The sequence below is a fragment of the Prunus persica genome, chromosome G1 (assembly GCF_000346465.2).
Source record: "Prunus persica cultivar Lovell chromosome G1, Prunus_persica_NCBIv2, whole genome shotgun sequence".
Lineage (NCBI taxonomy): Eukaryota > Viridiplantae > Streptophyta > Magnoliopsida > Rosales > Rosaceae > Prunus > Prunus persica.
In genome coordinates, this window is record NC_034009.1 from 28,686,209 (window position 1) to 28,713,611 (window position 27,403).

General features: G+C 38.3%; 7 protein-coding genes and 2 non-coding genes across 15 annotated transcripts; 4 read left to right on the plus strand and 5 right to left on the minus strand.

The window, feature by feature from the left end:
• Positions 2,303-5,380, minus strand: LOC18793067 (uncharacterized hydrolase YugF). 2 transcript variants are annotated; one of them, XM_007223946.2, is made up of 10 exons: positions 5,072-5,378; positions 4,871-4,965; positions 4,686-4,783; positions 4,503-4,552; positions 4,238-4,333; positions 4,010-4,099; positions 3,725-3,817; positions 3,502-3,597; positions 3,054-3,119; positions 2,303-2,808 (listed from the first exon to the last, which is right to left on the minus strand). In XM_007223946.2, exons 1-10 carry the CDS (start codon positions 5,240-5,242, stop codon positions 2,653-2,655), a joined length of 1,011 nt encoding a protein of 336 aa, XP_007224008.1. In that variant the 5' UTR covers positions 5,243-5,378; the 3' UTR covers positions 2,303-2,652. The 2 variants fall into 2 exon arrangements, 1 of the variants encoding a protein (XP_007224008.1); XR_002271111.1 differs by having other exon boundaries at positions 2,716-2,808; positions 2,956-3,119; positions 5,072-5,380.
• On the plus strand, positions 6,694-10,065 carry LOC18790417 (erlin-2-B). The gene is made up of 8 exons (XM_007223266.2): positions 6,694-6,973; positions 7,769-7,874; positions 7,946-8,013; positions 8,095-8,154; positions 8,230-8,388; positions 8,839-8,985; positions 9,386-9,709; positions 9,801-10,065. Exons 1-8 carry the CDS (start codon positions 6,848-6,850, stop codon positions 9,924-9,926), a joined length of 1,116 nt encoding a protein of 371 aa, XP_007223328.1. The 5' UTR covers positions 6,694-6,847; the 3' UTR covers positions 9,927-10,065.
• On the plus strand, positions 11,907-15,465 carry LOC18789771 (ureide permease 2). 3 transcript variants are annotated; one of them, XM_020564329.1, is made up of 8 exons: positions 11,907-12,163; positions 12,751-13,053; positions 13,496-13,634; positions 13,724-13,898; positions 14,140-14,171; positions 14,269-14,369; positions 14,466-14,840; positions 14,971-15,465. In XM_020564329.1, the coding sequence occupies exons 2-8, from the start codon at positions 12,817-12,819 to the stop codon at positions 15,121-15,123; spliced, it is 1,212 nt and encodes a 403-aa protein (XP_020419918.1). In that variant the 5' UTR covers positions 11,907-12,163; positions 12,751-12,816; the 3' UTR covers positions 15,124-15,465. The 3 variants fall into 3 exon arrangements, with proteins under 3 accessions (XP_020419918.1, XP_020419921.1, XP_020419914.1); XM_020564332.1 differs by lacking the exon at positions 11,907-12,163 and adding an exon at positions 12,184-12,281; XM_020564325.1 differs by lacking the exon at positions 11,907-12,163 and adding an exon at positions 12,304-12,459.
• Positions 15,402-19,629, minus strand: LOC18789364 (protein root UVB sensitive 3). 3 transcript variants are annotated; one of them, XM_007224301.2, is made up of 16 exons: positions 19,321-19,629; positions 19,176-19,233; positions 18,978-19,037; positions 18,822-18,860; positions 18,672-18,734; positions 18,493-18,549; positions 18,217-18,280; positions 17,994-18,077; positions 17,585-17,667; positions 17,364-17,493; positions 17,048-17,140; positions 16,606-16,744; positions 16,314-16,354; positions 16,039-16,226; positions 15,861-15,959; positions 15,402-15,778 (listed from the first exon to the last, which is right to left on the minus strand). In XM_007224301.2, exons 1-15 carry the CDS (start codon positions 19,434-19,436, stop codon positions 15,861-15,863), a joined length of 1,314 nt encoding a protein of 437 aa, XP_007224363.1. In that variant the 5' UTR covers positions 19,437-19,629; the 3' UTR covers positions 15,402-15,778. The 3 variants fall into 3 exon arrangements, 2 of the variants coding, with proteins under 2 accessions (XP_007224363.1, XP_020419932.1); XR_002271790.1 differs by lacking the exons at positions 15,402-15,778; positions 15,861-15,959 and having other exon boundaries at positions 16,158-16,226; positions 16,314-16,528; XM_020564343.1 differs by lacking the exons at positions 15,402-15,778; positions 15,861-15,959; positions 16,039-16,226 and having other exon boundaries at positions 16,282-16,528.
• Positions 19,570-19,643, minus strand: TRNAN-GUU. Its single transcript has one exon. It is a non-coding gene; the product is annotated as a tRNA-Asn (tRNA).
• TRNAN-GUU lies at positions 19,714-19,787 on the minus strand. Its single transcript has one exon. It is a non-coding gene; the product is annotated as a tRNA-Asn (tRNA).
• Positions 19,747-24,363, plus strand: LOC18790772 (pentatricopeptide repeat-containing protein At1g69290). Of its 2 annotated transcripts, XM_020564317.1 has the most exons (5): positions 19,747-22,434; positions 22,589-23,313; positions 23,407-23,895; positions 23,975-24,031; positions 24,151-24,363. In XM_020564317.1, the coding sequence occupies exon 1, from the start codon at positions 19,910-19,912 to the stop codon at positions 21,875-21,877; it is 1,968 nt and encodes a 655-aa protein (XP_020419906.1). In that variant the 5' UTR covers positions 19,747-19,909; the 3' UTR covers positions 21,878-22,434; positions 22,589-23,313; positions 23,407-23,895; positions 23,975-24,031; positions 24,151-24,363. The 2 variants fall into 2 exon arrangements, with proteins under 2 accessions (XP_020419906.1, XP_007225125.1); XM_007225063.2 differs by having other exon boundaries at positions 22,589-23,895.
• LOC18791530 lies at positions 23,076-24,194 on the plus strand. The gene is made up of 3 exons (XM_007222455.2): positions 23,076-23,895; positions 23,975-24,031; positions 24,151-24,194. The coding sequence occupies exons 1-3, from the start codon at positions 23,076-23,078 to the stop codon at positions 24,192-24,194; spliced, it is 921 nt and encodes a 306-aa protein (XP_007222517.2).
• On the minus strand, positions 24,227-26,725 carry LOC18789008 (40S ribosomal protein S20-2). Its single transcript, XM_007224489.2, has 5 exons — positions 26,711-26,725; positions 26,528-26,621; positions 26,328-26,402; positions 24,800-24,847; positions 24,227-24,618 (listed from the first exon to the last, which is right to left on the minus strand). Exons 1-5 carry the CDS (start codon positions 26,723-26,725, stop codon positions 24,476-24,478), a joined length of 375 nt encoding a protein of 124 aa, XP_007224551.2. The 3' UTR covers positions 24,227-24,475.

Genomic DNA, 27,403 nt, shown 5'->3' on the forward strand with positions numbered 1-27,403 from the left:
CTGAAAGCTCACATAAAAGTATTGATTAGACCCACACATCCTCCAACCTAAACTATACTTGTATGGGCCTTCGGATTCTTGAGCAAAATCTTGAGGTAGTGACACCACACTGAAGCTCTCCTCTCTAACGTCAAATACCAGTATGGTTTTTGGGCACAGTACAGGCACGTATATGGCCCCATTGATGCACACACTTCCACCGAAAGAAATGTCTGCAGGGGCGCCCTGCAATGGCCTCCACAAATAATCCCTACCTATAACGTTCCATTTATAATGCTTTTTTCCAGGTTCCCAGGATGTGAAGAAATGGAGAACCTTCTACTCGTTGTTAAGCGGATTGAGGTCAAAGCTATACCCAGCAATTGCATTCCCCTTAGATAGTGGCGCCACTCTGAAGATCCTCCCTCCCACCTCAATTATACTTGGATGGTCGTCAGCCTGCCAACTAGAAGAAATTTTAAAATTATAGTCAACCAAACTCTTGAGCAAAATCTTCAGCTAGTGGCACCACTCTGAAGATCTCCTCTCTAACGCCAAATACCACTATCGTTTTCTTCATCCCATCGAACCAGTGTATGGCCCCATTGATGCACAAACCAAGCCATGGACGCTTTGCACTTTATGAAAAAATTATCGTGAAAACGTTCGGGAGCTTTGCACCAAGTCCTCTATGAAAGTTCGGCGACAGGTGTTGGAATTAGAATATTATTATTATTCCCTCCTCCTCTATTTTTGAGGTGAAGAAGCGGTTATCTTGAACCTCTGGGAGACCAACAACCATATTAAGCCAAGCCACGCTCGTTTGGTACACCTCCCTAACTTGGACTGGCTTGGATAAAAAATTATCCCATGTTTGTTGTCACACGGTTCTAGTTTTAAATGGGATTAATAATTTGGGGCCCACCAAATACACCTTCTTAACTGGGCTTAGTGAGACCCGTCTGTGAAGGGGGGACAAATAATCCCCTCCTCATCGCTCGCGACTTCCTCCCCTCTCCACGCCTTCGTCTTTGCCATTACTTCCCACTCCACCACACATCTCATCACAGCCATCACCTCCCACCTAAGCACACACCTTGTCACAGCCATGGCCTCCAACCCTCATCCATGTCAACTGCTCTCTCTCCTCTCTCTCTCTCTCTCTCTCTCTCTCTGCTACAAAACCCAAATGGATGAAATAAATCAATTAATTCAAATCCCTTTTTCTTTTTATGAAATTGGGAAGAACCTCATAAAACAATAGCTAACCATCAAGCCATTCATCATCAAAGAATCCACCCAGGCAGAAGCCTCCTCATCAAATAAGCAAATTCCCAAATTTAGATTGTGGGTTTGGGCATGTGGCTATTGAAGAGAGAGGAGGGTGAAGAGAGAAATAGTGAAATAGGAAAATGAGAGAATATAAAATTTTCAATTAAGAAGCAGAGAGACAAATAGATTGAGAAGAAGTGGAGAAGGAGAGAGGAGGGAGAAGAAGAAGATGAAGTTGCAGGTTGGAAGAAGAAGATGAAGTCGTAGAGAACAAAAGAAGAAAAGTTAAAAAAAACAAAACAAATAAATCCACTTGCCTTTTTTTTTAAATTAAAAATAAAAAAGTCAAAAAATTTAGTCCTAGTCTAATTGGCACCAAACACAGTACAAGTCTTATCCAGCTTATGCCAAGCCAAGCCAATCCAAGACAGTCCCAATATTTAGTCTAGTCCATGACAATCCCGCGTACGAAACTTCGGAGCATGACAAATTTTATTTATAAATAATAAATAGACTGACACTAAAATCCATCATCCAATAAAAAAAACTATACTCACCACTTTGCCAATCTTCTCTAGTTTTTGGCCATTAATATTCAACTATGCAATTATTGCAACACAAAACTATCAACTTTCAAAGATAAGAAAAGGGAGAGATGGTGGTGTTGTTACAATTTGTATTGCAATAACATCCTTTCAGGGTTGTGTTTTTATTTGTTGTAATCCGGGTTTGTGCCCTGTTTCTTCAATTGAATTGCTACTATTTCACCAAAAAAAAAGAAAAAAGAAAAGAAAAGGTAGAGATGGGATTAGCCAAGTTGGCTAAAGCGAATGTGCTCCCCACTATGCATTCGAGTTTGAATACCTCTTCTTGTAATTTAGGTTATATTAAAGTATACTATCGCTTGTATAAAAAATTAAAAATAAAATTAAAAAAAGCTTTCACAAATGGTCTGAAGGCCGTCCATGCATATTTTAACCTTATTATTGTGCCAGTAAGGTCAACAAGTTCCATTCAGCTACTTAAAAAGAAGATTCTTAACCAGTAGACATGCGCAAAAGTAAATGAAGATAATTCCTGACGGAAAGTTACAATTGACTGCAAGTAAAACTGCTAGTTACTTGTTCAACTAATAAGGTATCTGAGTTCTGTAGAGGATGTGTCTTTACACATCCTAATCATGGATCATACATCTCATCATGCTATAAATTCTGGATTATCCCCTCAACTCTCATGAGATGGCACACTTGAAACATGAACCTAGCTTTTCAAAGATGCACAAGAAAAACCCTAGTTGTAGAAAAACATGGCGGGATAGGAAATTGTGAATGCCATGAAACCATGAGGTTGGGAATGGGACACAAGTACGTTCAGTATTAAGCAGAGATGAAAAGTAAGCCTTCAAAATTGAGAAATACGTTGAACCTCTTTGTACTGATCTTGTTGAACCAATTCCACAATCATTTTAGCAACAGAGCTTGGTTTTTCCACATGAGGAATGTGTCCGCAATCTGGTATTTGTCGTATAACTGCATTTGGCAGTTCACAGTGCAATCTCTGCCATATATATAAATATCGAGAACCACAGGATTATCAAACTGTACAGAATTGTCATATGTGGAAAGATGAAATGCTCAATAGGTCAAAACACTACCCAAATAAGAGAGAAAAGTTTGTGCACTGTCAAAATTTCTCTTCAAATACCTTTGAAAAGATTGTTTCTAGATATATTTAATAAGACATGGCAGTCATATTTGTATCATGATCTCCATTTATGCCTATAGAAAGAAGAGAAGTACTACCACTCCAAGCTTGCTGCTAATAATCTGGTCATCCTCTCCCCATATGATAAGAGTCTTCTGTTTTACCTGCCAAACAAAATGTGGATGATATTATGAAACAAATATCAGATTTTAGGCATTCTAAAATGAAGAAAACTTCAAATGCAAGGGCATTTCATCCATACATTGTAAGAGTACAGAAAAGCTTAATCCAATCAAGTTAACAAAAGATTATTTGATTTTATTCCTCTTGCCAAGAGATAAAGGACTTAGGTGAGTATAAAACTACAATCTCTCTCTCCTGTTTTTCCTTTTTTTCTTAATCACGTGAACTAAGAAACTTGCAATGTAGTAAAACACCACCTATTCACCTTTTGGCAGAAGGGATCCTTTTTCCCATAGGCAGGATTATTTTTCAAAGAACTTCTCAACTCAAATATTTATTTATTTATTTTAAAGTCAGACATACCTGTTCTATCTGGGCACTAACATTATAACCCCCACTCATCATGAAATCCACAGTTGCATCCTCCCACCAAGGAAACAGACAGTGCAAGCGGCCCACCTAGATAAGATTACAAGAAACAACATAATTAAATCTCTCCAGCCTCAGAAGATCCTAAGGGGATAAGAAATTGTAAAATTTATCTATATAAATATTGCATTATCTTCTTTCAAATAAAAACCCTTACATTAGCCCAATCTAAATTGGTACTGAGTGATATGCCACTGAAGCACAAAAAGTTTACATAGAAGCGCAGTGGGAGACTCTTCAATAAAGATACCTGGCCAAAAAAATTCCCTGTAGTCATTGTAATGAGGACATCAAAATAAAATGATAAATATGGCTTTGGCAATGATCTCAGAATCACAGAAATTATAGCCTCTAGGAGGACATGATCTTAACAGAGAAATGGTGAAGATAACATGTAGACAACAATGGATTTGAGGAAATAGTGAGTTGAGTAAACTCTCACTCCAGCATAGGCTAACATTTTAGGCATGCTTGCTAGATCTCCAGTGCCTTCTGTATACACACTTGCATCAATCAAAACCAGCCTTTCGACCTGAAAAGGTAAGCTGAAGACTTCTAAATTTCATGGTACATTGAAGATACTAATTATAACAACCCTGTTCGATGCATTATTTGGAATTTCTTTCAAAATGAATTTTAATTGTAAGATCAAACATTAGAGATCACTTACAGCTTCTGGATGGCTGACTGCAAAGTCAATTGCAACAGCAGCACCAAGGCTTGGTCCAACCAATATCATTGGCTTTTTAATGTAGGATTCCCAAAGCTGCCGTGAATTTGAAACAAATCATTGCTAGTCTGATCAGCAGATAGATACAGACTCTACGCAATAATATTAGGAATAACTTCTTCCCACAAATGACTGGCACAAACTTCCCTTCATATTAAATAAACAAAACCGATGAAAGAGGCATTCAAGAAATAAAATAACCCACCTGGAAAAAATGGTCACGCTTAGAGGCCACATTGCAGGAGGGAAGTCTTTCTGACACATACAAAACAAAATGTGCAAAAGAAGGAAAGAGTTAATTTTTCTTTTTGTACAAAAGGATATGACATAAAAAGAGAGCAATTATAAAAACCAAAATTTTTGGTCTCAAACAATGAAAGGAGCAAACCCAAATCAGAGAAACCCCAGCCAAGAATGTCAACAGCCCAAGTCTCCAAGCCAGCTTCCTCAAGCAATGGATAAGTGTATCTCCATTCTAAACAGGAGCTGAATAATAAGAGACAGTGAACTTCAAAGACACATATATTTAAAATTAAAAAACCAAACAAAAAAAAAAGGATTTTTCTTAAGGACCTGTCAAAACCATGGAGAAGAACCACTGGACTTGTGTTGCTCTGTACCAATGGCTTCACACAACTACTCATCACACAATTTTCTCCAAAGCTCACCTGCATTAATTTAATATTGCCCAGGTAGCTACAGAAATTAAACACACTAAATTAAAGAAAACCGTAAAGAGAAAATTGAAGAAATGGATGCGAGAGCTAGAGTTACAGGCAGCCTTTCGATTCGTGCAGCGAGCTTTCGAGCGAAAGGGTCTTTGATCTTTTCGACCTCTTTGGGAAGGAAAGAAGGGAACCCAGCAACGGACCGGACCCTGAAGCCTCTTTGGATTGTGCATTTCGCGGCAATGGATGGTGTAGAGCCGCCTGTGAGACTTAGCATATTTGGTCACCTGCAGGGGAGATTAACATCTGGCAGAAGAGAAAATTGAAGAAGTGAAACGCAGATGCAGTGTTTTCTCTATCGTCTACAGACTCTGTTTACTCTATCCCCGCTGAAGAAGACGTCGGTCTGCGTGGCCTCTTATGTTTGTGTGGCGGGAGCTTATAGTCAACATTACGACCACAAAAAAAAAGGAGCTTATTGTCAACACGGTGCGTTTCGCACTTGTCCTAGCACTTGGTGGACTGGGCCCACAGCCCAAACAACAAAAGTATTTGGGCCCAATAACACGATAACACCTCACAATACGGACCCTTTCAGTGGCTGCAGGGATGATAACGGTCCAATTCAAGGTTGGGTATGGCAATATCATCTTTGTCCTCATCTTCTTTGCATGTTCTCTTCTCTGCCCTTATTTCTGATCATAATTTTTAAGGAATTCCTGTAAGGAGTTATCTCCCAAACCCGCTTCGAATCTCCAACTTTTTTAAATTTAAAATAATATTTATTCTATGTTTATAAAACTATTCAAATTCATCTTAATTTAAGTTGACAAAATTAAATAAATTTTATATTATATCAAATTTTAAAATTTAGAGATTCCAGTACTCACTCTCGATTTTCCCCTAATATCTCTCCCTATTAGAGTAAGACCGGATGTGGACTTCTGCAATTCCTAGTAGCACATAATAAGTTTTTTCAAATACATTTCTTTGCCTACATGACCAATTTTTATATAATAAATTTATTTTACAAATAATGAAAATGTGATTAACTAATATAATAAAGAATATTCTCTCTTTGATTTTAAAAAGAGAGAGAGACTTTGGGATTCTGGGTTTCGAACTATGGAAGTGGAAAGTGATTCCAAGGTGACAGTGGATCTTCTTAATTCTCTCACTATTTCTACCCACCCCCTGTTCAGTATCATCAATTGTTGCAAAGTAAAAATGAGTGCTAATTGGAATTGCTCAGTTAGACACATCCTTCGTGAACAAAACTGTGCAGCTGATGCTTTGGCTGCTATTAGTTTTGATTTTAATCCAGGTCTGCATATCTTTGAGGAGATGCCAGCTTGCATTACTGACATCCTGGCTGCTGATTCAAGGGGAGACTTCAGGCCTCGTCTTCTATGCTTCTAGTTGGCTGGCTTGTTCTCTTGGGCTTTAGCCCCCTCTGTTACCAAAAAAAGAAAGAAAAAGAGAGAGACTATCTCTCGTTAATTTAATATAAATATCGAATGAGCCCAATTTCTGAATTTAAAAGTTTTTTAGGTTGAAATCTTCAAAATTTTAGTTGTGTTTAAAAAAAAGTATTTTTAGTTTTTTCTGGTTGGTCACGACGGGAAGGAAGCCGTTGCAACGGCGAAATAGCGCCAAACGTACACATGAATTTCATGGAAGCTGGACTGAAACTTTGGACCCACAATAGTGGATCTAAATATACTCCACGTGTAATTTTCCGTTTCATCCGACGGCCATAATCCAATACCGACCCATTGGGCTCGCCCTCCAAATAGCCAAATCTCCGAATCCAATTTCCTAAAAAGGAAAACAAAGAAGAAAAGGCGTGAGAGCTCTGAGACAGTGAAAGAGAGAAACCGCCATGGATCCACAGCAGCAGAGACCAGGAGCTCCACATCATCGTCCTCAGCCTCCGGCTCCAGGCGGAGGTGGCGATTCTTCGGCCGTTCTCTTCGTACTCTTCGGTTTCCTAGCCATCTTAGCCTTGGTAACCCCTATCACACCTTATGCTTTGCTCTCGTCCTGAGAACCATGGCGATGTCCTCTTTTGTCACCTTCTTCATCAAACTCTTTTTTCACTACCGATTTCTTTTGTATTTTTGGATATTCTTTTCTTCCATCACACTTTAGGTTTTGCCTTCGAACTTAAGTTTGATTCTGGTTGAACTAATTGCTCTAGCTTGTATACAATGTCGCTGCTCTTGATTTTCACGTATTGCACGCTTAAATTTCGTTTTTCATGTAGTTTACAGTTTCTTAATGCGTTTGTTCGTATCATTAATGCTTAAATTTTTGTAAAGCTTGCATGTATCTAGTAAAGTGAATCTGCTCTTGTTATGTGCTTATTCCATAGTAATTTACCTCTTTATTAAAAACAAAGAATTGATTTCGAAGTATGTGATTTTTTATATAATGGTTTTGAATCCATTTTCAGCTATGTCAATTGTCTTTCAGGAATTTGATGCATGACTTATATTAAATACAGCATGGCACTCTATGATGCGGAAACTAAGATTATTCCTGGCATGTCAAGCAATGACCTGAAACAATTGTGATTGTTAAGTGTAGCATTTGGCTTAATACATGTGTCTAAAACGACCTACTCAGGTTACTGGTCAAATACAAAATAGATTATCATTCAGAACGAGTCATGAGGCATACTTCCATAATGATAGCCGTAGTAGATTGGATACCATTTTTGCTAATTGTTATGATATGCTAGCCAGGGAACTTCGAGTATTATGTTAAATTCTTAAAACCTGGGATGTGTTGATATTTACAGACGATGCTTCCATCAACATCATTATCCATTCTTCACCAAGTTCCAGAAGGTCATGTTGGGGTATATTGGAGAGGAGGTGCACTTCTGAAGACTATTACTGATCCAGGTAATTTGCCTTGAGCAGTTGCTTGCATAGGGACTTAAATTTTTTCTGCTTCTAATTATTTCAAATTTCAGGTTTTCATCTCAAGCTGCCCTTGGTAACCCAGTTTGAACCTGTTCAAGTCACCCTTCAGACTGATCAGGTAACTTTGTTGACGCTCTGAAAATTTAGGATTTTGTCTTTCCATTCTTACACTTGAACCCTTCTGTCAAAACAATTGCAGGTGAGGGATATTCCATGTGGTACAAAAGGAGGTGTCATGATCAATTTTGAGAAGATAGAGGTAGGGCTATATTACTGAGAAGTCAAATTTCCAATATTCTCAATGTGTGTGCACTGAGTGGGGTTCCTTTTTCAGGTTGTAAACCGGCTTCGTAAAGAATTTGTGTATGAGACACTTCTCAATTATGGTGTGCAATATGACAACACGTGGATATATGACAAAATTCATCATGAGATCAATCAGTTCTGCAGCTCACATTCTCTTCAAGAAGTATACATTGATGTGTTCGATCAGGTAAGCAAATGACTGTACCCTTTTTCCATATGTAGTTTCTCTACACCATATGTAGTCTGCCCGATACAGAGCATAACTTTTTTCCTTTTCTCTTTTGTGATGTGAACCTGAGGGTCGTGGCATACATTGGGAAAAAATTATTTGTTGGCTCAGGCATTTGATTTGATGTTTTCCTCCTGGGGTCAGTCATGCGTTCTATTGTTATGTCTCCACAAAGGAGCTGTTGATTAGGTGCTTTGCTGTTGCTGCTATAGATATTTGTTGAGCTTCTGATGCTGTTAAGGATCTTGTGGCACTTCCCTTTCTTTTACCATTTTGGAACGTCCTGTATTAATGAGATAGTTTGTTTTATAATATTCATGGCTTGAATTTTTTTTATCTTTTAGTTATGTCCAAAATCTCATATTTTTTCCTTGTCTACCAACCAAACAATATATTCAACCTTTTCAGATTGATGAAAAGATGAAGGAAGCTCTTCAGGGTGACTGTACACGTTATGCTCCAGGAATTGAAATTATCAACGTACGTGTTACAAAGCCTGCCATCCCAGAGAGTATAAGACGCAACTTTGAACAAATGGAAGAGGAACGGACTAAGGTAAAGATAAGAAGAGTTCATTTCATTCTATATCTTCATCCATAGTTTTGTTGCAAACGTTGGATGATTACTAAAATAGAAATTTGTGTATCCTTACACTGCATCTAACTTATGCAAGAATTTATCTTTTCTGATTCTACTTCCTGCTCTTTTAGGTTTTTTGTTGAATTTTACAATTTTGTTTACACATTTTTCCTAAACATTACAGTTCTCCAGTGCAATTGACACATAAGTCTCTTATGCATTCAATTTTACTCTTCCAAGTACTTGATGCCCAAACATCTGACATGCATGCCTTATAAAGAAAGAAAAAAAAACCTGTAGTGAGATTTTAGGCTAACCTTTTCTTACAATTACAGGATGCTTTATCATATCAGGGGTGTTGGGTGTTACTGTGTAGGTCTTAATTGCTATAGAGAGGCAGAGAGTGGTGGAGAAAGAGGCAGAAACCAAGAAGAAGATGGCTATCAGTGAGGCTGAGAAGAATGCCAATGTGAGCAAGATTCTCATGGAACAAAAGTTAACGGAGAAGGACAGTTCCAGGAGGCAGGCGGAAATCGAAAATCAGATGTATACAGCGAGGGAAAAGAGCCTTGCAGATGCTGATTTCTATAAAGTAATGAGAGAAGCTGAAGCAAACAAGTTGAAGCTTACTCCACAATTTCTTGAGCTTAAATTCATCGAGGCCATAGCTGACAATACCAAAATTTTCTTTGGAGACAAGGTTGGTCCCTGCCTCGAATGTTTTATGTGTTATTTGTGTTTGTGTGTCCTGGTGCAATCTTTTCTCAGTTACTTTGCTCTGCACTCTGCAGGTACCTAATATGGTTTTGGATCAGAGGTTGCTGGGGAACTTCTTGCAGGTTTCCAAAGAAGTTTCCAAGGAAGTTAACTCAGAATCTGGCTCTGGGGAGGATAATCCTGAAGTTCAATTTGTCTGATGCATTGCTATATCTTAAATGTTTGGATTGGTACATACATACTCTGAACACAAATAGGGAGAAAGAAAAACCATTGAATTTTGCACCTAAATTTGTTGATTTTTCTCTTTAGTTATATGTCCTCAATTGCCCTTCTCTATTTGCTCTTTTAAGAGTTTAAAATTTCAGGTTAATATGTTACCAGAGATCCCCTAAATTGTGCTGGCGACAGTCGCTCACTACATGCAAGTGGCTCTGTGTTGTGGCTGTTAACGGTTGATGTATTATGAGACCTACTTGATCAACGGTTAACAGCCACTTGCCGCATGAGCCATTACTCTATATATAGCATTAGTACGTTACCTTATTTTCATCAAAACATATGTTGGTGATTACGAGTAATCAAAGCACATTGGAATTGTTTTCTGATGATAACAAGGGGATCGTTTATTTCCGTTTTTGGTCGTGACAAGGGGACTGTTATGTTATCTCTTGGCCTCGTGTTAAGAATTCAAGGGGTTGCTGTCATGGGGCCCCTTGTTATAGAAACTTCTCTTTTTGACACGTGCGTACTCTTCTGAATAAAAATATCACGTGTCACTGTTACTCTTCTCATTCGAAAGTTCCAATTTGGATACGTACGTGTGACGAAGAGTGTCATCCAGTATTGATATGGAGAGGTCTGATGTAGCATATGGTAACTAAGCAGTGACTGCTAAAATGCTCAGATCTCAATGCTGTATTGTCAACAACGATGTTTCATCCCCATCAAATTTTTGGGTGCCAATATTGATATCAAAGCATGAATTGAAAGAAAAAAACGAAAATAAGCAGAACCACCTAATTTTATCGCTAACAACTAAAACAGAGGCACTTTTTTATTTTTCCGGCCAAAAAACAAAAAAATTTCATAGTAAGGAAACTTTGTATGAACAAGGCAAGTCGTATTATATTTTAATTGTTGTTGGCATTTTATTGTAGAGTTATTTACATTAACATCCCTTAATTTTTTTTGGTGTTTTCACAAAATCCTCGAGGTTTTAATAATTACACAAACACCCGTTGAGATTTCAGATTGTTTTCACAAAACCTCTTTCCGTTGATTGTTCGTCCAAAAATGGATGATTTCATTAAAAAAAAAAAGCTTATGTAAATGACAAAATTAACTTCAACTAATGCATGTGCAATCTAATCTCATAGGCTAGCTTTGTCATTTGGAGAAATCTTTTTATATAAAACCATCAATCTTTGGACGAAAATCAACGAAAATGTGTTTTATAAAATCAATTTAAAACTTAGGTGGTGTTCATGTAATTTATAAAATCGCAAAAGTGGTGTTCGTGTAATTTATAAAACCGCAAAAAATTTTGTGAGAACACTGGAAAAACTCAAGGGTGTTATTATGAATAACTATATTATATTTTATATTACAAAAGGGGTTATGCATTTTCCCTTCATTTCGGAGGCAAAATTGCTTCATTTTAAAAAGACTTGATGATGTCACTGATACCACTATTTTTCTTTCATTTAAAAATAAACTAGCCTCTCTGCACGCGCTTTCGCGCTTGCGAGAGGTTTTTAAAAAAAAAATAAGTAAATTTATTTTAGAATTAAAAGAGATAATGGGTAGTTGTGTTCCATAAAAATAGGATCCATTATCTGCTTTTTCTTTTTCTTTTAATTTTTTTAAATATGAAAAAGTATGAATTTACCATATTATCCTCATTTAATTAATAATTTGAATTCTTAATGTTTACATTAATCAAGGGCATTTTCTGGTATTTTGAATGTTTCACCATTCTCTGCCTTTTGCTTTATATATATAGATAAATAAATAACTTTCTTACGTCGATTGAAGTTTGGAATTGGCAATTATTTACTATGATCGAGATAAAATATTCTACTTTCTTTAAGAGATGGCATCATCAAGTAAGGCGATATGTTGACTATTTTGGGCAATCATGACACTAGCCGTGGAAATTTCCACAAAAGCAAAAGTCCATCTCACGAAACACAGATTCATTCAAGATTCCAGTTCAGCAGTCTTAAACCATTGATATTCTGAAAACCAAGCACTGTCTAAAAGGCGTACTTTTCAACGCCTTCAACAAACCGCTACATCTACAACTACAAGTTCTTCGCCTTCTCTGGTTCATGGTCTTGCATCCTCCAAAAGCTACTGTTTTTATTGAGCAAACCGGTTTCATATCAAATGGGGTTCATTGAAAGATTCCCAAGGCTTCTGAGGAGAATATGAGGTTCATTTCTTTCCTTTTTTTGGTCTTAAGAAGAATATGAGATTCTTTCTGTGATTGTGACATGAAATGAGTGCTTTTGGGTCCACCCAAATCGTTGGGTTCATCATTTTTCGGATTGGTAGGTGATCTTTCTCACTCTACCAACTCCACATACTTTCAAAGTTTGTTTGCTTGTTTGTTAGTTTTTTTTTGTTTTTTTTTGGGTTTTCCTTGTTTTGCTTAGACTTGCATATGCTGAGTGGTAGATGAGAAAAACCAATTCTGGTGTTCCTCAGAATTGGTTTTGCTCTGGTATGGTATGTAGCTTGTATTTGGAGTCTCACTTTCTTGCATCACTGCTATGCCTATGATTTTGGATCCATGAAATTTTTTGGCATCCTTTGACTTGCATATTGGTCACTTTTTCTGTTTTGCTCCTGAGACATCTAGTCTTTTGTGTAATCAATACTTGCTCTCTTTTTTTTTTCTTTTTTGGAAATTCCAGTACAAATGTTTCATGTAACATATTCCCTGTCTGAAATTATAGCATGTTTATTCATGGGCTAGGAACCCAGTGATATGTATAGAATCGCCTATGTGCTGTGCAGGATCTCTCTGCTGTTCCTCTGCTGATTTTTTTACCATCTGAGTGGAATTTTTCAAGTGGGTTAAATATGTATGTGGTGGAAAGCAAAGGAGGTGCTATAGCATGCATGCTACTTGCTTTGATCTTCTTGGGCACATGGCCTGCTATCCTCACTCTCCTGGAACGACGAGGCCGGCTTCCTCAGCATACTTATCTCGATTATTCAATCACAAATTTCTTGGCTGCTATACTTATTGCTTTAACATTTGGTCAGATAGGCAATAGCACACCTGAGATGCCAAATTTTTTAACTCAACTTTCACAGGTGATTTTTCATGGTTGTTATATGAATCATTCGTTCTCCGTAAGCTTGTATTTTATATAAACCCAACTACCCACAAGCCAAGCCAAGTCTCACTATTGTACTATGGAAGGACAGAGAAATAATGAGTTGTTTTGAGCTGGTGTTTGTGATCTTCATCTGAATGAGGACAGCTGAGTCTTTTCTTGTGCATTTTTGAATACCTTCAAAATTCTGAAAGGGGTGCTGATATAATGTCATTGGCAGAGATGGCTCTTGTAGCTTGGTGACATTGCCTTATTTTGTTGGCTATTTACAATCAAGTCAGTGGCTCCTGCTACTTAGATCCCATTTAGAGTCCATTTTGGTCAACTGATTATAGCAGGCGCCTTGGATCTTCCATGATGACTGATGCTGGTTCCAGTTACAACTGGTTTTTCTGAAACTTCTTGGATGACATGTGCAGGATAATTGGCCCTGTGTTTTGTTTGCAATGACGGGCGGGGTGGTCCTCAGCCTGGGAAATCTTTCCACACAGTATGCTTGGGCCTTTGTTGGTTTGTCAGTGACAGAAGTGATCACTTCAAGCATCACCGTTGTCATAGGTCTATCTCACAACACTTGGATGTATATATCTTTATGATTGGCAATGTTCTGAACTTACTTGTGACTCTCTTCCTTTCAAATGTGACAGGCACAACCTTTAACTATTTCTTAGATGATAAAATTAATAGAGCCGATATTCTTTTTCCCGGGGTCGGTTGCTTCTTGATTGCTGTTTGTCTTGGAGCTGCTGTTCACTCATCCAATGCAGCTGATAACAAAGTAAAACTTGACAGCTTGTCTAGTGATCACATAGATGCAGTGAAGTACGTTTCTTCTTCCTATAGTAGTCTGAAATAAGTGTTCTTTTCACTGGTTTTCCTAGTTGGCCACTCTTTATTGGACAAGAGCATTATGTGATCTCCTAATTGACAATCATGCCATAGTTTTCCATGATTGGCTATCAAAGATTTAAATGCTGTACTATAGTGGTTGATTTTAATCTTGTGGCTTATTAATTTCTTTTGTATCAACGATGACATCACACCAATTTTAATGTTATGACAGGGTTTCCAATACTTCCATGATCCCAAATGAGGGTAAGAAATTCTCTGAAGTTATAACGTTCTATTCTATACTTGTATTCTTACTGTTTATGAGTTATGTAATTATCTTTCGATATTTGGATATCCACAGCTGCGTCGAAGGATCTGGAGAACGGAAATGACCCTGCTCAGAAGGCCAAGGCTGGAACTGCAGGTTTTCTTGTACAGCTTGAGAACAGAAGATCAATTAAGGTTGGTGGTTCTACTTCATATTGCTTTTCTCATTCAGTATTGAAAATCCAATATCTGATGCATTAATATGTGAACTTCTCTATTCTGCTTGTGCAGGTTTTTGGGAAAAGCACTTTTATTGGATTGGGAATAACTTTCTTCGCCGGAGTTTGTTTTTCTCTCTTCTCGCCTGCATTCAACTTGGCCACAAATGACCAGTGGAACACTTTGAAGACAGGAGTTCCTCATTTGGTTGTTTATACTGCGTTTTTCTACTTCTCATTATCTTGCTTTGTCCTTGCCATCATTCTAAACATCACCTTCCTTTACCACCCTGTACTGGGCTCACCCAAAACATCCTTCCAAGCTTATCTGAGAGATTGGAATGGTAGGGGCTGGGCCCTTTTGGCTGGTCTCCTATGTGGATTTGGCAATGGTCTCCAGTTTATGGGAGGTCAAGCTGCAGGATATGCAGCAGCTGATGCAGTTCAGGTTCGTTTCATGACATAAACACATGCATGCATTTAGTGATGATCAACTTGTCTCTTGATGTGTGATGTTCCATACATGTTTAGTGTTTTTAGCGTGCCTATTTACATGGAATTTGGGGTTGTAATGGCAGGCACTTCCACTGGTGAGCACTTTTTGGGGCGTCCTTCTGTTTGGAGAGTACCGAAAATCATCCCGAAGAACATATATATTGCTTTTCAGCATGTTGTTTATGTTTATTACGGCTATTGCAGTCCTTATGGCATCATCAGGGCATCGCAAGTGAATATTCAACTGCAAAGTCCTCGTCCGGTGATAACAAAAAGGAACAAGAAGAAAAGATTTGCTTAGTCTTTGTCCGGAAATCGTGTAAAACAAGAATTTATAAATAATTGATGAAATAGTCACCAACGCCCTCATGAGTCATGAAGATTCTTGATTCTGCAGGTTCTTCCGAATATCCCAAAGACACTTATTCCCTTTGGTCTTTGGAGAAAGATGCAGTTTATACAAAACAGAAAATATGGGGAAATCATACAAATATTTTAGTGGAATTTGTAAATATTCTATCAGATTTCTGTTTCATTGATGTACTTTTGTGAATAATTCCATTTGATATCATTGTTTCCTTTTGTTCTTTTTCCTTTGTTTTAACTGAAAGATTTGAACCAAAGATGCTTTTCGCATTAGTCTACTTCATCCCACACTAGTTGAGCTATAAAGAAACTTCATCTTGTCACCCAAATTTTTTTCTTTTTTTGTAGAATAACGTAGATTAATGTGTAACATTTTGCCACCCAGAGAAAATTTATCTGCTTCGATACAGACATGGTGAGACCCTTCTTCCGGTACGTAGCCAGAACTGAGGGTGAAATCATGAATAGCAGCTCTAAAAATCCTGTTCTTGGCAGATGACCAAGATCCCATCAATGGCGACCTCCCTGTCAAAGCACTTCAAGTCAATATTACAGACCATCACGTTCAGCTCTTTTCCGCATTTTAAATAAAGTTACTAAAGATTACCTAGTCAATCTTCTCATCTGAAGACCCACAGATCCAATTTGCCTTCCAGACGATTGTAGGTGATAAAAGACGTTCTGTTTTCCAACCCGATACCTTTAACTGCAATATAATGAAAGGACAAGATGTTCAGCGAACCTCTCTAAATCTTTTGACTGCATTAAGCCGTAAAATATAGTACCTTCTGGATAAATTCTTCATAGTGTTTATCCATCCATGTTTGGCTTTCAGAATGTAGAATTCGGTGTTTATCTATAAGATTTGCCATAGCATTTGCATGTAAAAATGACTGCAAGACATCTGTGGCAGTTGAATCTTTGTGCATAACAATGCAGATGTTTCCTTTCCTCTCCATTAGCAAGTACTTGGCTAAAAAGTCCAGCAGAGAAACAACAAAATAAATAGCAAAGTTCATGGTAGCAACTCAATTGTCGGAAGTACAAAGCAGACATCAACCTTTCTTATAATGAGATCCCGCAAAATGTAATAAGTCCCTCCTGATTAAGATTGTCACTCAAATTGTCAGTCGTATATGACTAAGAGCCAGCTCAGAGCTGCTTGTGTTGCAAAAGTAGTTACTATCAAGCCACAATATTGAAAGCCAAACATCTAAAGATATGCACAGCAGCGATCCAATGGTGGACCAGGCTTCCACAACAACTGTTACAAGACTGCTACCAGAAGTTACCGCTTTTTAACCTAAGACCTAAAGGAAAATGAAGTTTACAGGGAGAGCAAAGAAACTCACAGTTCCAGGTGATTTAGTGAGGATACTCTGACACCTAAAGATACTCTCACGTGTATTAACTCTGTTTTCTTTGAGCTCCATGAAGATGCCCATACAGGTAAAATGTGCTCCATCTTAGAGACCTGCTCAGGGGAGAGAACTGGAAACAAATTCAGATGCAGGAATTAAAATCTCACTAAAATAAGATAAAGATGAAGTGTGAAGTGAACTGAAACCGAGCACAGTACTTTTGCAACATCAAACATGGATTGTGAGGACAGTCATTTTGTCAAATCACTTTAAATTATGACCATTGCAAAGATGGGGAATGGGGCAGTTTAGATCATGTACAGCTGCCAATATGCTGTTTTTCAGGAAAGTTCTTTTGATGACCCCAATTATAAATAGTGGCACCAGGAAAAGATAATCAGCCTTAAGGGAACAAGGAACAGTAGCTGCATACCTTGGCCAGTTCTCATAAAATGCTGCAAAAGAATTGAGCACCTCTGAGGGTTCAAAGAATTTAATGCAAGGCACCGAACAGCCATGTAGTTTGCTGCACAGAAAAAACACATAAATCCTTTAAACTTGTTTTATTAACATATAAAGACTTTGTTTCTTTTTTTTTCCTTCCTGTTTTGTATATATGAACTGTTCATTCTATCACAACCAATAAACTGACACAAGTGCCAAAGTAATATTCAAGTTTAGTGATCAAAAGGGTCAAATTTAATCCTTGGTAAAGTCAATGGTAATAAACAATGATGGGGGGTACTTACCATACATATGGAACATGGTGAGTGACAAAAATGAAAACCAAATAGCTAGTGGGTGTCCCATAGTAATGCGAGCAAGAAGCATACCCAGCGCCATACCAACCATCGTTGCCACGGTCTCTTGACTTCCCTCCTATCAATGTAAAGAAAAATCTTAATGGACAATACTAGCTAACATACATAAGACAATCCTCGTCTAAGAGTCAGAACCATTGTGCTGGTACCTTGGCAGATATATCTGCAGCATTACTCTGAAGAGCAAAATGTTGTGTCAAAGCAGCTCTAGTAGCTCCACTTGCAACACCAGCTAAATGAGAAGAAAAATTGTAAAACAACAAAAATAGAAAATTATGATCAAGCTCCATACTGCATTTGTTGACCATTTACTTGATGAAGAAAAATATTTGTAGATGATAAAGGTACAACTGCCATTGTAAGAATAAAAGGAAGAGGAATACATTAGACCAATTAGTGTCATTCACAAGTTTAAATTTGTGGCACATCACAACTGATACCGATAAGTTAATCAATGCTCATTTTATAATTATGACATACTTAGCCAACAAATATCAACTATCACATTATACAGATTACTATATTTTCATAATATATTAAATTTATATAGGAGCTTACTGAATGATCTTGATATGCTTCCTAAACAAACAACAAACACAAAAGCCGATGGAAACAATGGTGAAACAAGGTCCATCAACATTCCTGCAACCAAATAACAGTATTTCTTGTCATTTTAAGACAAAGGATACAAAGAACAACCTTGAACTACATATTGTATAAGGGTTTGAAGATGATCTCCAAACTTAGAATAAAAACAAAAGAAGAAATGGTTAGGTCATACCAAGATCATTCATAAGGTCTGCAACTAAGCGCCACATTTTGGCATTGCTATCCAGATTTGAGCCCTGAAGAATAAGAGGTGATTCAAGGCAAGAAATGGTAGAGAAATGATGAACATAGAATTGAGAATTCTTAGAAAAGCAAACTTCGGTCACGGAACCACTAGCCAAAGGCACCCCTAAAAAAGCATCGAGTACCATGCATACATAAAAGGGTACAAAATTTCCAAAATTTACAATGTAAATTGTGAATGAGCAAAAGAACAAGAGTATCACACCTGATAGAATGTGAATAAGATACCTCCCAGCATTCCAGTTAGGTCTCTCAAGAACCACTGCATCATTCTCAATGATGAAAAAAAAAAAAAAACAAAACATTTACTATGTATTGCAAGCTCGAATACTCAATGAAGCACCCCAAGTCCCAACATTGATGCTAGATATACAAAATTTGTACCTGAAAGGTGGCACCAATTACTGTAGCCGATTTCTCACCGACCCCAATAGCACTCAGTAGAGCCTTAGAGTGAACAAAACATACAATTAATTCATTTAGCAATCACCAGCAGAATTTCATCAAGACTGTATTAGTATATCAGATGCTTACTTGTGTAGAAAGCATGGTCCTTATGTAAGTAGAAAGACCCTTGAAAAAGGAAATTAAGAAATTAATCATGCTGGATAATTAGTACTAATCATCTACTAATTTAATTATTAGAGCAGTAGAAATCATGAGCTGCATATATTTGTTTTGTATATTTACCTGGAGTAAATCCCAGACTTGAAAAGAGACGTAATCCGGAGTTACACTGCTGGGAAAGCCCTGCATACCAAATTAAAAGAAAAAGAGAGTCCTAATTTTTTTCCCCTTCTTAAATAACAACAAATAAAAGCCAGAAATTAAAAACAGAAAAAAGAAAATACAGGATTAATTAAAAATTAAAAATTAAAAAAAGCTTGCCTCGGGTACAAATGCTTCAAGAATTCGCCGCCAAAGATGGTGGAACCGGCTACCGGATCTTCAAATTTGGAGAAGAAGTTCAATGTTTAATAGAAAGGAAATGAACAACCAAACAAAAACAAAAAGCACCGAAAAAAGAAGCAACCTTTGGATAGAGAGTGAAGGAAACGCGGTTATGGTGGCAGTTCTTGAGAGTTTGGTGGAAGATGAGCCACTCCATTCTTCCACTATAACCTCCGATGTTGATGATGATACTTCCATGGCCGATTGCTTCAATGTCTCCGTTGATTCAAAAGGGACGTTGGAGAGAAGCAAAGAATTGACTTTTAATTAGCATAAAAACAGAGAAATCCAAAATTATATTTCTTCCGAGAGGAGGAAAAAAAAAAAAAGGCGCTAGAAGGAGGGTTCGAACCTCCGACCTTGTGGTTAACAGCCACACGCTCTAACCAACTGAGCTATTCCAGCAATTGATAATTGAAAACAGAGAAATCCAAAATTATATTTCTTCCGAGAGGAAAAAAAGTAAATCAAAAAGCGCTAGAAGGAGGGTTCGAACCTCCGACCTTGTGGTTAACAGCCACACGCTCTAACCAGCTGAGCTATTCCAGCTATTGATAATGTGTTTCAAATAAAATTTATTTATTGAAAAAACAGAATAAGAAGCAGCAGCATAACCTCTATTAACCAGAGCACAGAGGAGGAAGAGAGAGTTTGAGTCTTTGGATCATAGAATGTGGAGAAAAGCTCTCACTTTGCTTCCACACAGACCCTTTTCATCAACCCCTGAAATCCCAACCCTCTACTCCTTCCTCCAACCCTCAGTCTTTGCCCTTAAGAGGGACCTACCACCCTCCCAGAAATCTCACAGTGACCTCCCAACCCCACCTCCCAAAACCCTAGCCCCAGACCACATAACCACCCTAGAGGCCACCCTCCACAAGTCCCTTATAACCCACAACACTGATGAGGCATGGAAGTCCTTCAAGACTCTCACAGGCAGCTCTGCCTTCCCGAGTAAGTCCCTCACTAATTCTCTCATCACCCATTTGTCCTCACTCGGGGACATTCACAACCTCAAGCGGGCTTTTGCTACGGTAGTTTATGTCGTGGAGAAAAACCCAGGATTCTTAGATTTTGAAACTGTTGGGACTTTGTTGGATGCTATGAAATGTGCCAATACTGCTGCACCTGCTTTTGCTTTGATTAAAAGTGTGTTCAAGAACAGGTTTTTCTTGCCATTTAGTGTATGGGGCAATGTTCTCATTGAAATTAGTAGGAAAAATGGTAACTTTGTTGCGTTTTTACGGGTTTTTGAAGAGAATTGTAGGATTGCCTTGGATGAGAAGTTGGAGTCCATGAAACCGGATTTGGCTGCTTGTAATGCAGCGTTGGAGGGTTGTTGTCGTGAACTTGAATCGGTGAGTGATGCCGAAAAAGTTGTTGAAACAATGGCGGTTTTGGGTGTTCGGCCTGACGAATCGAGTTTTGGTTTTCTTGCTTATTTGTATGCATTGAAGGGTCTTGAGGAAAAGATAACTGAGCTAGAGGGACTGATGGGTGGGTTTGGTTTTTCAAATAAAAGGGTGTTTCAGAGTAATTTGATTAATGGCTATGTTAAGTCAGGCAAATTAGAATCTGTTTCAGCAACTATTCTGCGTATTCTCAGAGAAGGAGATGGAGATTTTTTGAATCTGGGTGAAGAAACTTATTGTGAAGTTGTCAAAGGATATCTTATGAGTGCAAGTGTGAAAGAGTTGGCGACTTTGATCATTGAAGCTCAAAAGTTAGAGTCTTCAACAGTCGTGGTAGATAGATCAGTTGGGTATGGTATTGTTAATGCTTGTGTTCATATTGGATTATCAGATAAGGCACACGGCATTCTTGATGAAATGAATGCTCAGGGAGGTTCCTTGGGGCTTGGTGTGTATGTGCCAATTTTGAAGGCTTATTGCAAAGAGCATAGAACTGCTGAAGCCACTCAACTGGTCATGGATGTTAGTAATTCTGGGCTTCAGTTAGATACGGGGACATATGATGCTCTAATAGAATCATCGATGTCAAGTCAAGATTTTCAATCGGCTTTTTCTTTGTATAGGGACATGAGGGAAGCAAGAATATCTGACTTAAAGGGGAGTTACTTAACAATAATGACAGGTTTAATGGAGAATCATAGGCCAGAGTTAATGGCTGCCTTCTTAGATGAGGTTGTTGAGGATCCTCGAATTGAAGTGGGTACCCATGACTGGAATTCCATTATTCATGCCTTTTGTAAAGCTGGGCGTCTAGAAGATGCGAGGAGGACTTTTAGAAGGATGATATTCTTGCAGCATAAGCCTAATGAACAGACATATTTATCGTTAATTAGTGGGTATGTTTCTGTGGAGAAATATTTCTGTGTTCTGATGCTATGGCATGAGGTGAAGAGAAATGTTTCAGTTGATGGAGAAAAGGGGATTAAATTTGACCACAACATGGTTGATGCATTCCTATATGCTCTTGTTAAGGGAGGCTTTTTTGATGCAGTAATGCAAGTTGTTGAGAAATCTCAAGAGATGAAAGTCTTTGTGGATAAGTGGAGGTACAAACAGGCATTCATGGAAACCCATAAGAAGCTTAAAGTGTCAAAGTTGAGAAAGAGGAATTTCAGGAAAATGGAAGCACTTGTTGCTTTCAAGAATTGGGCTGGTCTGAATGCATGAATTTAGGTGCTTCTGGGAGCAAAGTTTGTCAATTTGAGCTTCTGCTCCCAGCACTAATTACATTTCAATAATTCAAAATGGCAATGAGGTGGAGGTGTATGGCCTGTAGGCTAAAGTCAAGCACATGAAATTCACATTGCTGGAGGCTTTTGTTGCAGAGTGTGTTTGCTGGCAACTTTCAGATGCATGTGATAAGAAGATCGTTTCGAATGTGAAAGCTCTTATGACTTTATAGGGGTGATGTGAACCATAGGTCTGACGATCATATTTACTTGAAAGTGTTGTATAATTGTCGCAAATCACAAGAGTTCCAAAGTTTGACAATCACAAGTTGAGCACAGTGAAAAGAAAGATGGGGCCTAACCAGGTTCTGTATCCTGGCTACAACTAAAGTAGTTGGTATTGGGGAAGATTAACTTGAGAATTCACTGAGCTATAGCTTTTCTTATTTGTCAGTTGGGTTTCTCTTGGGTTGTTGAATAAAGAGCCAAGCAAACCTCATCATAGTTTGCAGGTCGTGACTGATGCAGTGGAATGAAGAGCTGCTTGGTTTCCAAGTACATACAATGTCACCATTTTTTTCCGCCAAAATCATTTAGATTTCTGTAAATTTTAATCAATAATGGCTGAATATTAATACAAAGTAATCTGATTCTGATTGTAAGCAATCAATGAACAGTTTAAATTCATTCTTGCTTTGATTTGTTGCAGTTTGATATGCATCCAATAATATTGGATTTGCACTTTGAGCTGGGACTTGGGCCGCTCCAAACCTTCAGGTAGCAAGTGTAGAAGGTTGTTAAATCTAAAGCCATCATCCTTGGTAGGACTAACATACCAGAAAGTAACAATTAATTGTGATGGATCAGTGGGCTGAAACAGAAACCTGTTTCATACTCAAGCACCTTCGCTTTTACTATTATGGAGTTGATTTCTCTCCTTTTCTGAATCCTTTTGAAAATGCATATTGCTTTATAGGTAGAACCCACATAAAACATGGGCTCTGCTTTTTAGGAAGAAAAATTAGGAAGGATGTTGAAAGTTAAGTCACCTCCACCGAAAAGAACACTCCCCTTTGTGTTCCTTTACAATAACACTTGCTCATATTGTCATGTGAAAGTTGAAACTCTTCTTGCATTACTGTTGTTCTTCAGTTCTTCATTTCAAAAATCTCCAAACTCCTTCTGAACCCTCACCTATGCCATCTGCCTTAGAAACCTTGCTTCTGATCACCATTTTTCTCTTGCTTCCTCTCCACGCCGTCTCATCCACCATCCATGCAGGCCATGCCATCCCTATCAACGGCCTCTGTCATGACACATGCGGCACAATCCCAGTAAAGTTCCCATTTGGCACTGGATTTGGCTGTGGCCACCCTGACTTTGTTAGATACATCAAATGCAGCTCAGGAACACTTCAATTCTCTACCGGAACTGGTATCTACACCATTTCCTCTATAGACTACAACAGTAGCACCATTGTTGTCACAGACCCGCTTATGTCAACATGCTCTTCTATGCAAAATTCAGGTGGCTTCAGCTTAGACAGGACCAGTCCTTTCACTATAAGAGAGGAGAACATCTTTGTTCTACTTGGCTGCTCAACGACATCCCCTGTGTTTGATCCCAATGAAGATTTGTGTGACACCGGGTCGGGCTCCCGGGTGTGCAGAGGGTTGTACTCTTGCAAGGGGGTGGCTGGCATTGGGTTGCAACAGAATGCACCAATTTCCACTTGTTGTGTTTATGACTCTCAAGTTGGGGTTGGCTCAGGTTATGCATTGGTTCTCCCAAAGCTCCAATGCTCTTCATACACATCAATTTATGAGTTTGGGGATGAAGGGGATCCAATGAAATGGAAATTTGGAATTTCTCTGCAATATAATGATTCTTATTACACCAATGCCTGCAAGGATTGTGAGGCAAGTGAGGGCTTGTGTGGCTTTTCTGGTTTGGACCAGTCATTCGCTTGTATTTGCCAGAATGGGGTTAACACCACCAGAAGTTGCTTTGAGCAAGGTTAGTGATTAACAGCTGCCATTATATAAGAAATTTAGTTCAATTAATTATCTCTGATATATGGTTTTGATATGATTAGGGTATGCTTTGAGTGGGGCAGTGGAACTAGAAGTTCAAATTAAAACCATTATTGGAGGTACGTCTGCTAGCAACTTGCCAGTGCCTTTTTTGACTTTCTTTACTTGATGTTCATCATCTTCTCACAAAAAGTACATTACTTTGATTTTTTTTATTTTTTTATTTTTTTGGTTGTAGGACTTTTGGTCTCGTGGGTGTTACTATTGACAAGGAGCAGATAGCTAGGGTTGCTTCAAACTTTTTTGGTGCACAAATTTTGTAAAAGAAGAGCTTCAAAGAGCTGTAGGAAATTATCTAAGCTATCACCTTTTCGATGAAGCTAGCAAGTGGTGTTTTTGGCTATGTAATTTTTTTTTTTTTAGTTAATGAAATGCAAATTTCCCATTCAAATTAATGATGTCTATTTTTTTCTCTATTAAAAAAACAAGAATATCAAATTAAAAACATACTAATTAACTAATGAGATCTCTTTAGAGAAGCTTCCAGCAGCTAGAGCCCATATTTAAACATCGGCAATGGTAACCTCAACGTCGACGCGGGCTTCCATCTGTATATTGGTGACATGTTTGACCACCTCTGGGGTGCCGAAGAGGTCCATCACTCTTTTATGAACTCGCATCTCAAACCTATCCCGAGTGTTGGTTCCTATATACACATATATGCACCCACAACTTATTCATAAATATTCATCCTCAACAGAAAAGGAAATGAACGCTATAATATGAACATTTTATGTCTATCTCTCCTATTAAATGACGAGAAGTGATATAAAATAATCAGGTTTTTCTGCTCGAAAATAATGTATATGATAAGATTTAAAACGTACCTTCTCCACAAGGGGACTTCCTAGTAGTGATGAAGAACCTTAGAGCAACTCCACCCATTTGCCCTTAGCCATGGCAAGGGTGGAGCTAGGGCAGCCACTATTCACGTGAATAGTGGTTGCCCTTGCAAATAGTAATTTGTGTTTCCACCCGTTGCCCTAGCTAAGGGCAATTACTATTCATTTTTTTGTTTTTTCCTCATATTTTTTAATGAAAATAATTAATTTGGGTAATATTTTCAGATAAGATTTTCGGGTTCCTACGTGTCAAGACTATTCATAATCAGATAAAATTTCCGGATAAGATTTTTGGATTCAAATTTCGGATGAATTTCAAAGTTCAAATTTCAGATAAATTTTTGGGTTCAAATTTCGAATGAATTTGAGTTCAAATTTCAGATAAATTTGGGTTCAAATTTCAGATAAATTTGGGTTCAAATTTCAGATAAATTTGGGTTCAAATTTCGGATGAATTTCAAAATTCAAATTTCATACAAATTAGGGTTCAAATTTCGGATGAATTTCAAATTTCAGATAAGATTTTCATTCAATAAAATCAAGCCACGTGGCATGTCTATCTTGCCAAAATTTTCTATAAAACCAGAGTCTCAGCTCATACCTCTCACACCATATCTTTCTATATTTTCATTTCTCAGAGTTTAGAATTCATACTTCATTCATTCTGAATGGAAGAATTTAGGAGATGCTTGGAGAGGCAAGAGAGAGAAACAAGAGAGAGAAATCGTAGAGCAGATGAAGTCAATGAGTTGCAGAGACAAGTCGATGAGCAAGTTCTCATAGCAGTGGCTTTGCAAGAAGAAGAGAACCAAGGTCGCCGCCATGGTTCACAAGTCGGCATGAATTTTTTTCCACATATGAAAAAATTTCATCTCATTGCCGGACACGGGACAATGACAAATTTGGAGCCAAGCCTCACACAATGAAACATCTTCCATGGTGCTCCAAGCCCCTCCGGTTTCGATAGAAGAAGCCATAAAAATATGAAATCAAAATACTAGATGAAAAAGAGGAAAATGTTGAGTATAAAGAGTGAATAATGGTAGAAGTAGAAGAAAATGTATGAGTATTGGTGTTGAAAGTGAAGGGTATTGATAGGTATTTATAGAAAAAAAAAATCAGAATTTTTTAGAATTTTTTAAAAAAATTTACGATTTTTTTTCATATTTTTATTGCCCAAAAAGCCTCAGCCGTTGGATTAATTTGGAGAAGCAGATTGGAAGGCTGGGGAGGCGACACGTGGCAGCGTACCGTTGGAGCTGGCGTCGCGCTGACATCAGCGCGCGCTGGTTCAAATTTTTTTACCGTTGTAAACAAATTTGAAACGCGCTTGCTGACGTCAGCATGACGCGAGGCTGACGTCAGCAACACGCGAGTTGGACCTCGGGCTGGTTTCGCCTTCGAGCTGGCCCGAGTTGGTGGGTCCCACACCACCCCCGGGCCTGGGCTGCACGCTGGAGCGACTTTTTTTTTCCTGCTCTCGCCTCGGGCTGGGCTCCCTTGCTGGAGCTGCTCTTAGTAGGCATGCGGACTGGACCCTTAATTCTAAGTTTCTTTTCTTTAGCGCTCTTTATCAGATACCCACACACTAATTAACATTACAACAAAAAGAAAAGAAAAACCCAAATTAACAGCAATATTCATTATCATACAAAATTAAATCAAAATACATAACTAAGTAGATAATATAAATGTGGAGAGATTAAACCTTACCCTTCTCGAGGATTTTGACATTCTTGGAGAAGAGTGTTATTCTAATCTTTCGAATAATCTGCTCTTGGGGTTCCTCCAAACCAAGCTTTGTAGGCTTTCATCATGGGACCTGTGTGTCTCACGGGTGGTGGTGCCACTGTCGCCATTGCTATATATTTATATTATTTCTTCTTTTAATATTACTCTGCTGCATGCCATGTGTTAATAGCTCATACCACCATTGCGAGCTGAGTCTATTAGAAGACACCACGTGGCTATGGTAGGCTGGGTCACCTTTGTACCGACCCAATCATATGTAATACCCTAGGTATTGACAAGAAGCTCCCCAACCAGAACCTGACAGGATAAATGCGAAACTCTGCTCGGGTAGTCGATCATTGACCTTACCACTGTGGTGCCGTGTACTACTAGAGGCACATTGATTATATGCAGGCATGATCAGACCCCTGTCAAGTCAATCACTCCACCGGTCTGATCAACAACCTAGCGAGGGAAAGAGACCAATTAATGTACTTCCCATCCAAAGCCACGTGTCATTTCGCCACCTGATCTCTGTCAGACAACATGGTGATCAGGACAAGTCATTTAATGTGACCCAGTCCCACCAGAAGGAAGGAAGATAAAGATCTCCTCAAGAATATCTTTGTCTCTCCTTCTCCCCTTATAAATACCCCTCACCTAACTCTGGACAAAGGTAATAAGTATTCTTATATTACAAACCCTACATCCATTTTCTCTCCATCTCAAAACCACATTTGACTTTACCATCGGAGGGAGTTCAACTGGGACAAAACCCCAGTTCACTCCTATTCTAATAGCTGTCGAAGTGTGCAGGTCTCTTTCGAAGAGCATCTCAACCTAGGAGATCTAGTATAG

What these genes read in the sequence shown, in the direction of transcription:
- LOC18789008 (XM_007224489.2), bottom strand. An exon ending in TGTCAAAATCCTCGAGAAGG is followed by an intron (nt 26,403 to 26,527) that starts GTAAGGTTTAAT and finishes AATGTTAATTAG; the next exon opens with TGTGTGGGTATCTGATAAAG. An exon ending in AGTCCGCATGCCTACTAAGA is followed by an intron (nt 24,848 to 26,327) that starts GCAGCTCCAGCA and finishes AAATGGGTGGAG; the next exon opens with TTGCTCTAAGGTTCTTCATC.
- LOC18789771 (XM_020564325.1), top strand. Translation starts at nt 12,409, where the DNA reads ATGAGAAAAACCAATTCTGGTGTTCCTCAGAATTGGTTTTGCTCTGGT. An exon ending in GATCACATAGATGCAGTGAA is followed by an intron (nt 13,899 to 14,139) that starts GTACGTTTCTTC and finishes ATGTTATGACAG; the next exon opens with GGTTTCCAATACTTCCATGA. An exon ending in AGAACAGAAGATCAATTAAG is followed by an intron (nt 14,370 to 14,465) that starts GTTGGTGGTTCT and finishes CTGCTTGTGCAG; the next exon opens with GTTTTTGGGAAAAGCACTTT.
- LOC18789364 (XM_007224301.2), bottom strand. Translation starts at nt 19,436, where the DNA reads ATGGAAGTATCATCATCAACATCGGAGGTTATAGTGGAAGAATGGAGT. An exon ending in AAGCATATCAAGATCATTCA is followed by an intron (nt 17,668 to 17,993) that starts GTAAGCTCCTAT and finishes CTTCTCATTTAG; the next exon opens with CTGGTGTTGCAAGTGGAGCT. An exon ending in CTGCAGATATATCTGCCAAG is followed by an intron (nt 17,494 to 17,584) that starts GTACCAGCACAA and finishes TTACATTGATAG; the next exon opens with GAGGGAAGTCAAGAGACCGT.
- LOC18791530 (XM_007222455.2), top strand. Translation starts at nt 23,076, where the DNA reads ATGCCATCTGCCTTAGAAACCTTGCTTCTGATCACCATTTTTCTCTTG. An exon ending in CAGAAGTTGCTTTGAGCAAG is followed by an intron (nt 23,896 to 23,974) that starts GTTAGTGATTAA and finishes TGATATGATTAG; the next exon opens with GGTATGCTTTGAGTGGGGCA. An exon ending in AATTAAAACCATTATTGGAG is followed by an intron (nt 24,032 to 24,150) that starts GTACGTCTGCTA and finishes TTTTGGTTGTAG; the next exon opens with GACTTTTGGTCTCGTGGGTG.
- LOC18790417 (XM_007223266.2), top strand. Translation starts at nt 6,848, where the DNA reads ATGGATCCACAGCAGCAGAGACCAGGAGCTCCACATCATCGTCCTCAG. An exon ending in TCAATTTTGAGAAGATAGAG is followed by an intron (nt 8,155 to 8,229) that starts GTAGGGCTATAT and finishes TTCCTTTTTCAG; the next exon opens with GTTGTAAACCGGCTTCGTAA. An exon ending in TGGAAGAGGAACGGACTAAG is followed by an intron (nt 8,986 to 9,385) that starts GTAAAGATAAGA and finishes GTTACTGTGTAG; the next exon opens with GTCTTAATTGCTATAGAGAG.
- LOC18790772 (XM_007225063.2), top strand. Translation starts at nt 19,910, where the DNA reads ATGTGGAGAAAAGCTCTCACTTTGCTTCCACACAGACCCTTTTCATCA.
- LOC18793067 (XM_007223946.2), bottom strand. Translation starts at nt 5,242, where the DNA reads ATGCTAAGTCTCACAGGCGGCTCTACACCATCCATTGCCGCGAAATGC. An exon ending in CACGAATCGAAAGGCTGCCT is followed by an intron (nt 4,966 to 5,071) that starts GTAACTCTAGCT and finishes AAATTAATGCAG; the next exon opens with GTGAGCTTTGGAGAAAATTG. An exon ending in CTTCTCCATGGTTTTGACAG is followed by an intron (nt 4,784 to 4,870) that starts GTCCTTAAGAAA and finishes CTTATTATTCAG; the next exon opens with CTCCTGTTTAGAATGGAGAT.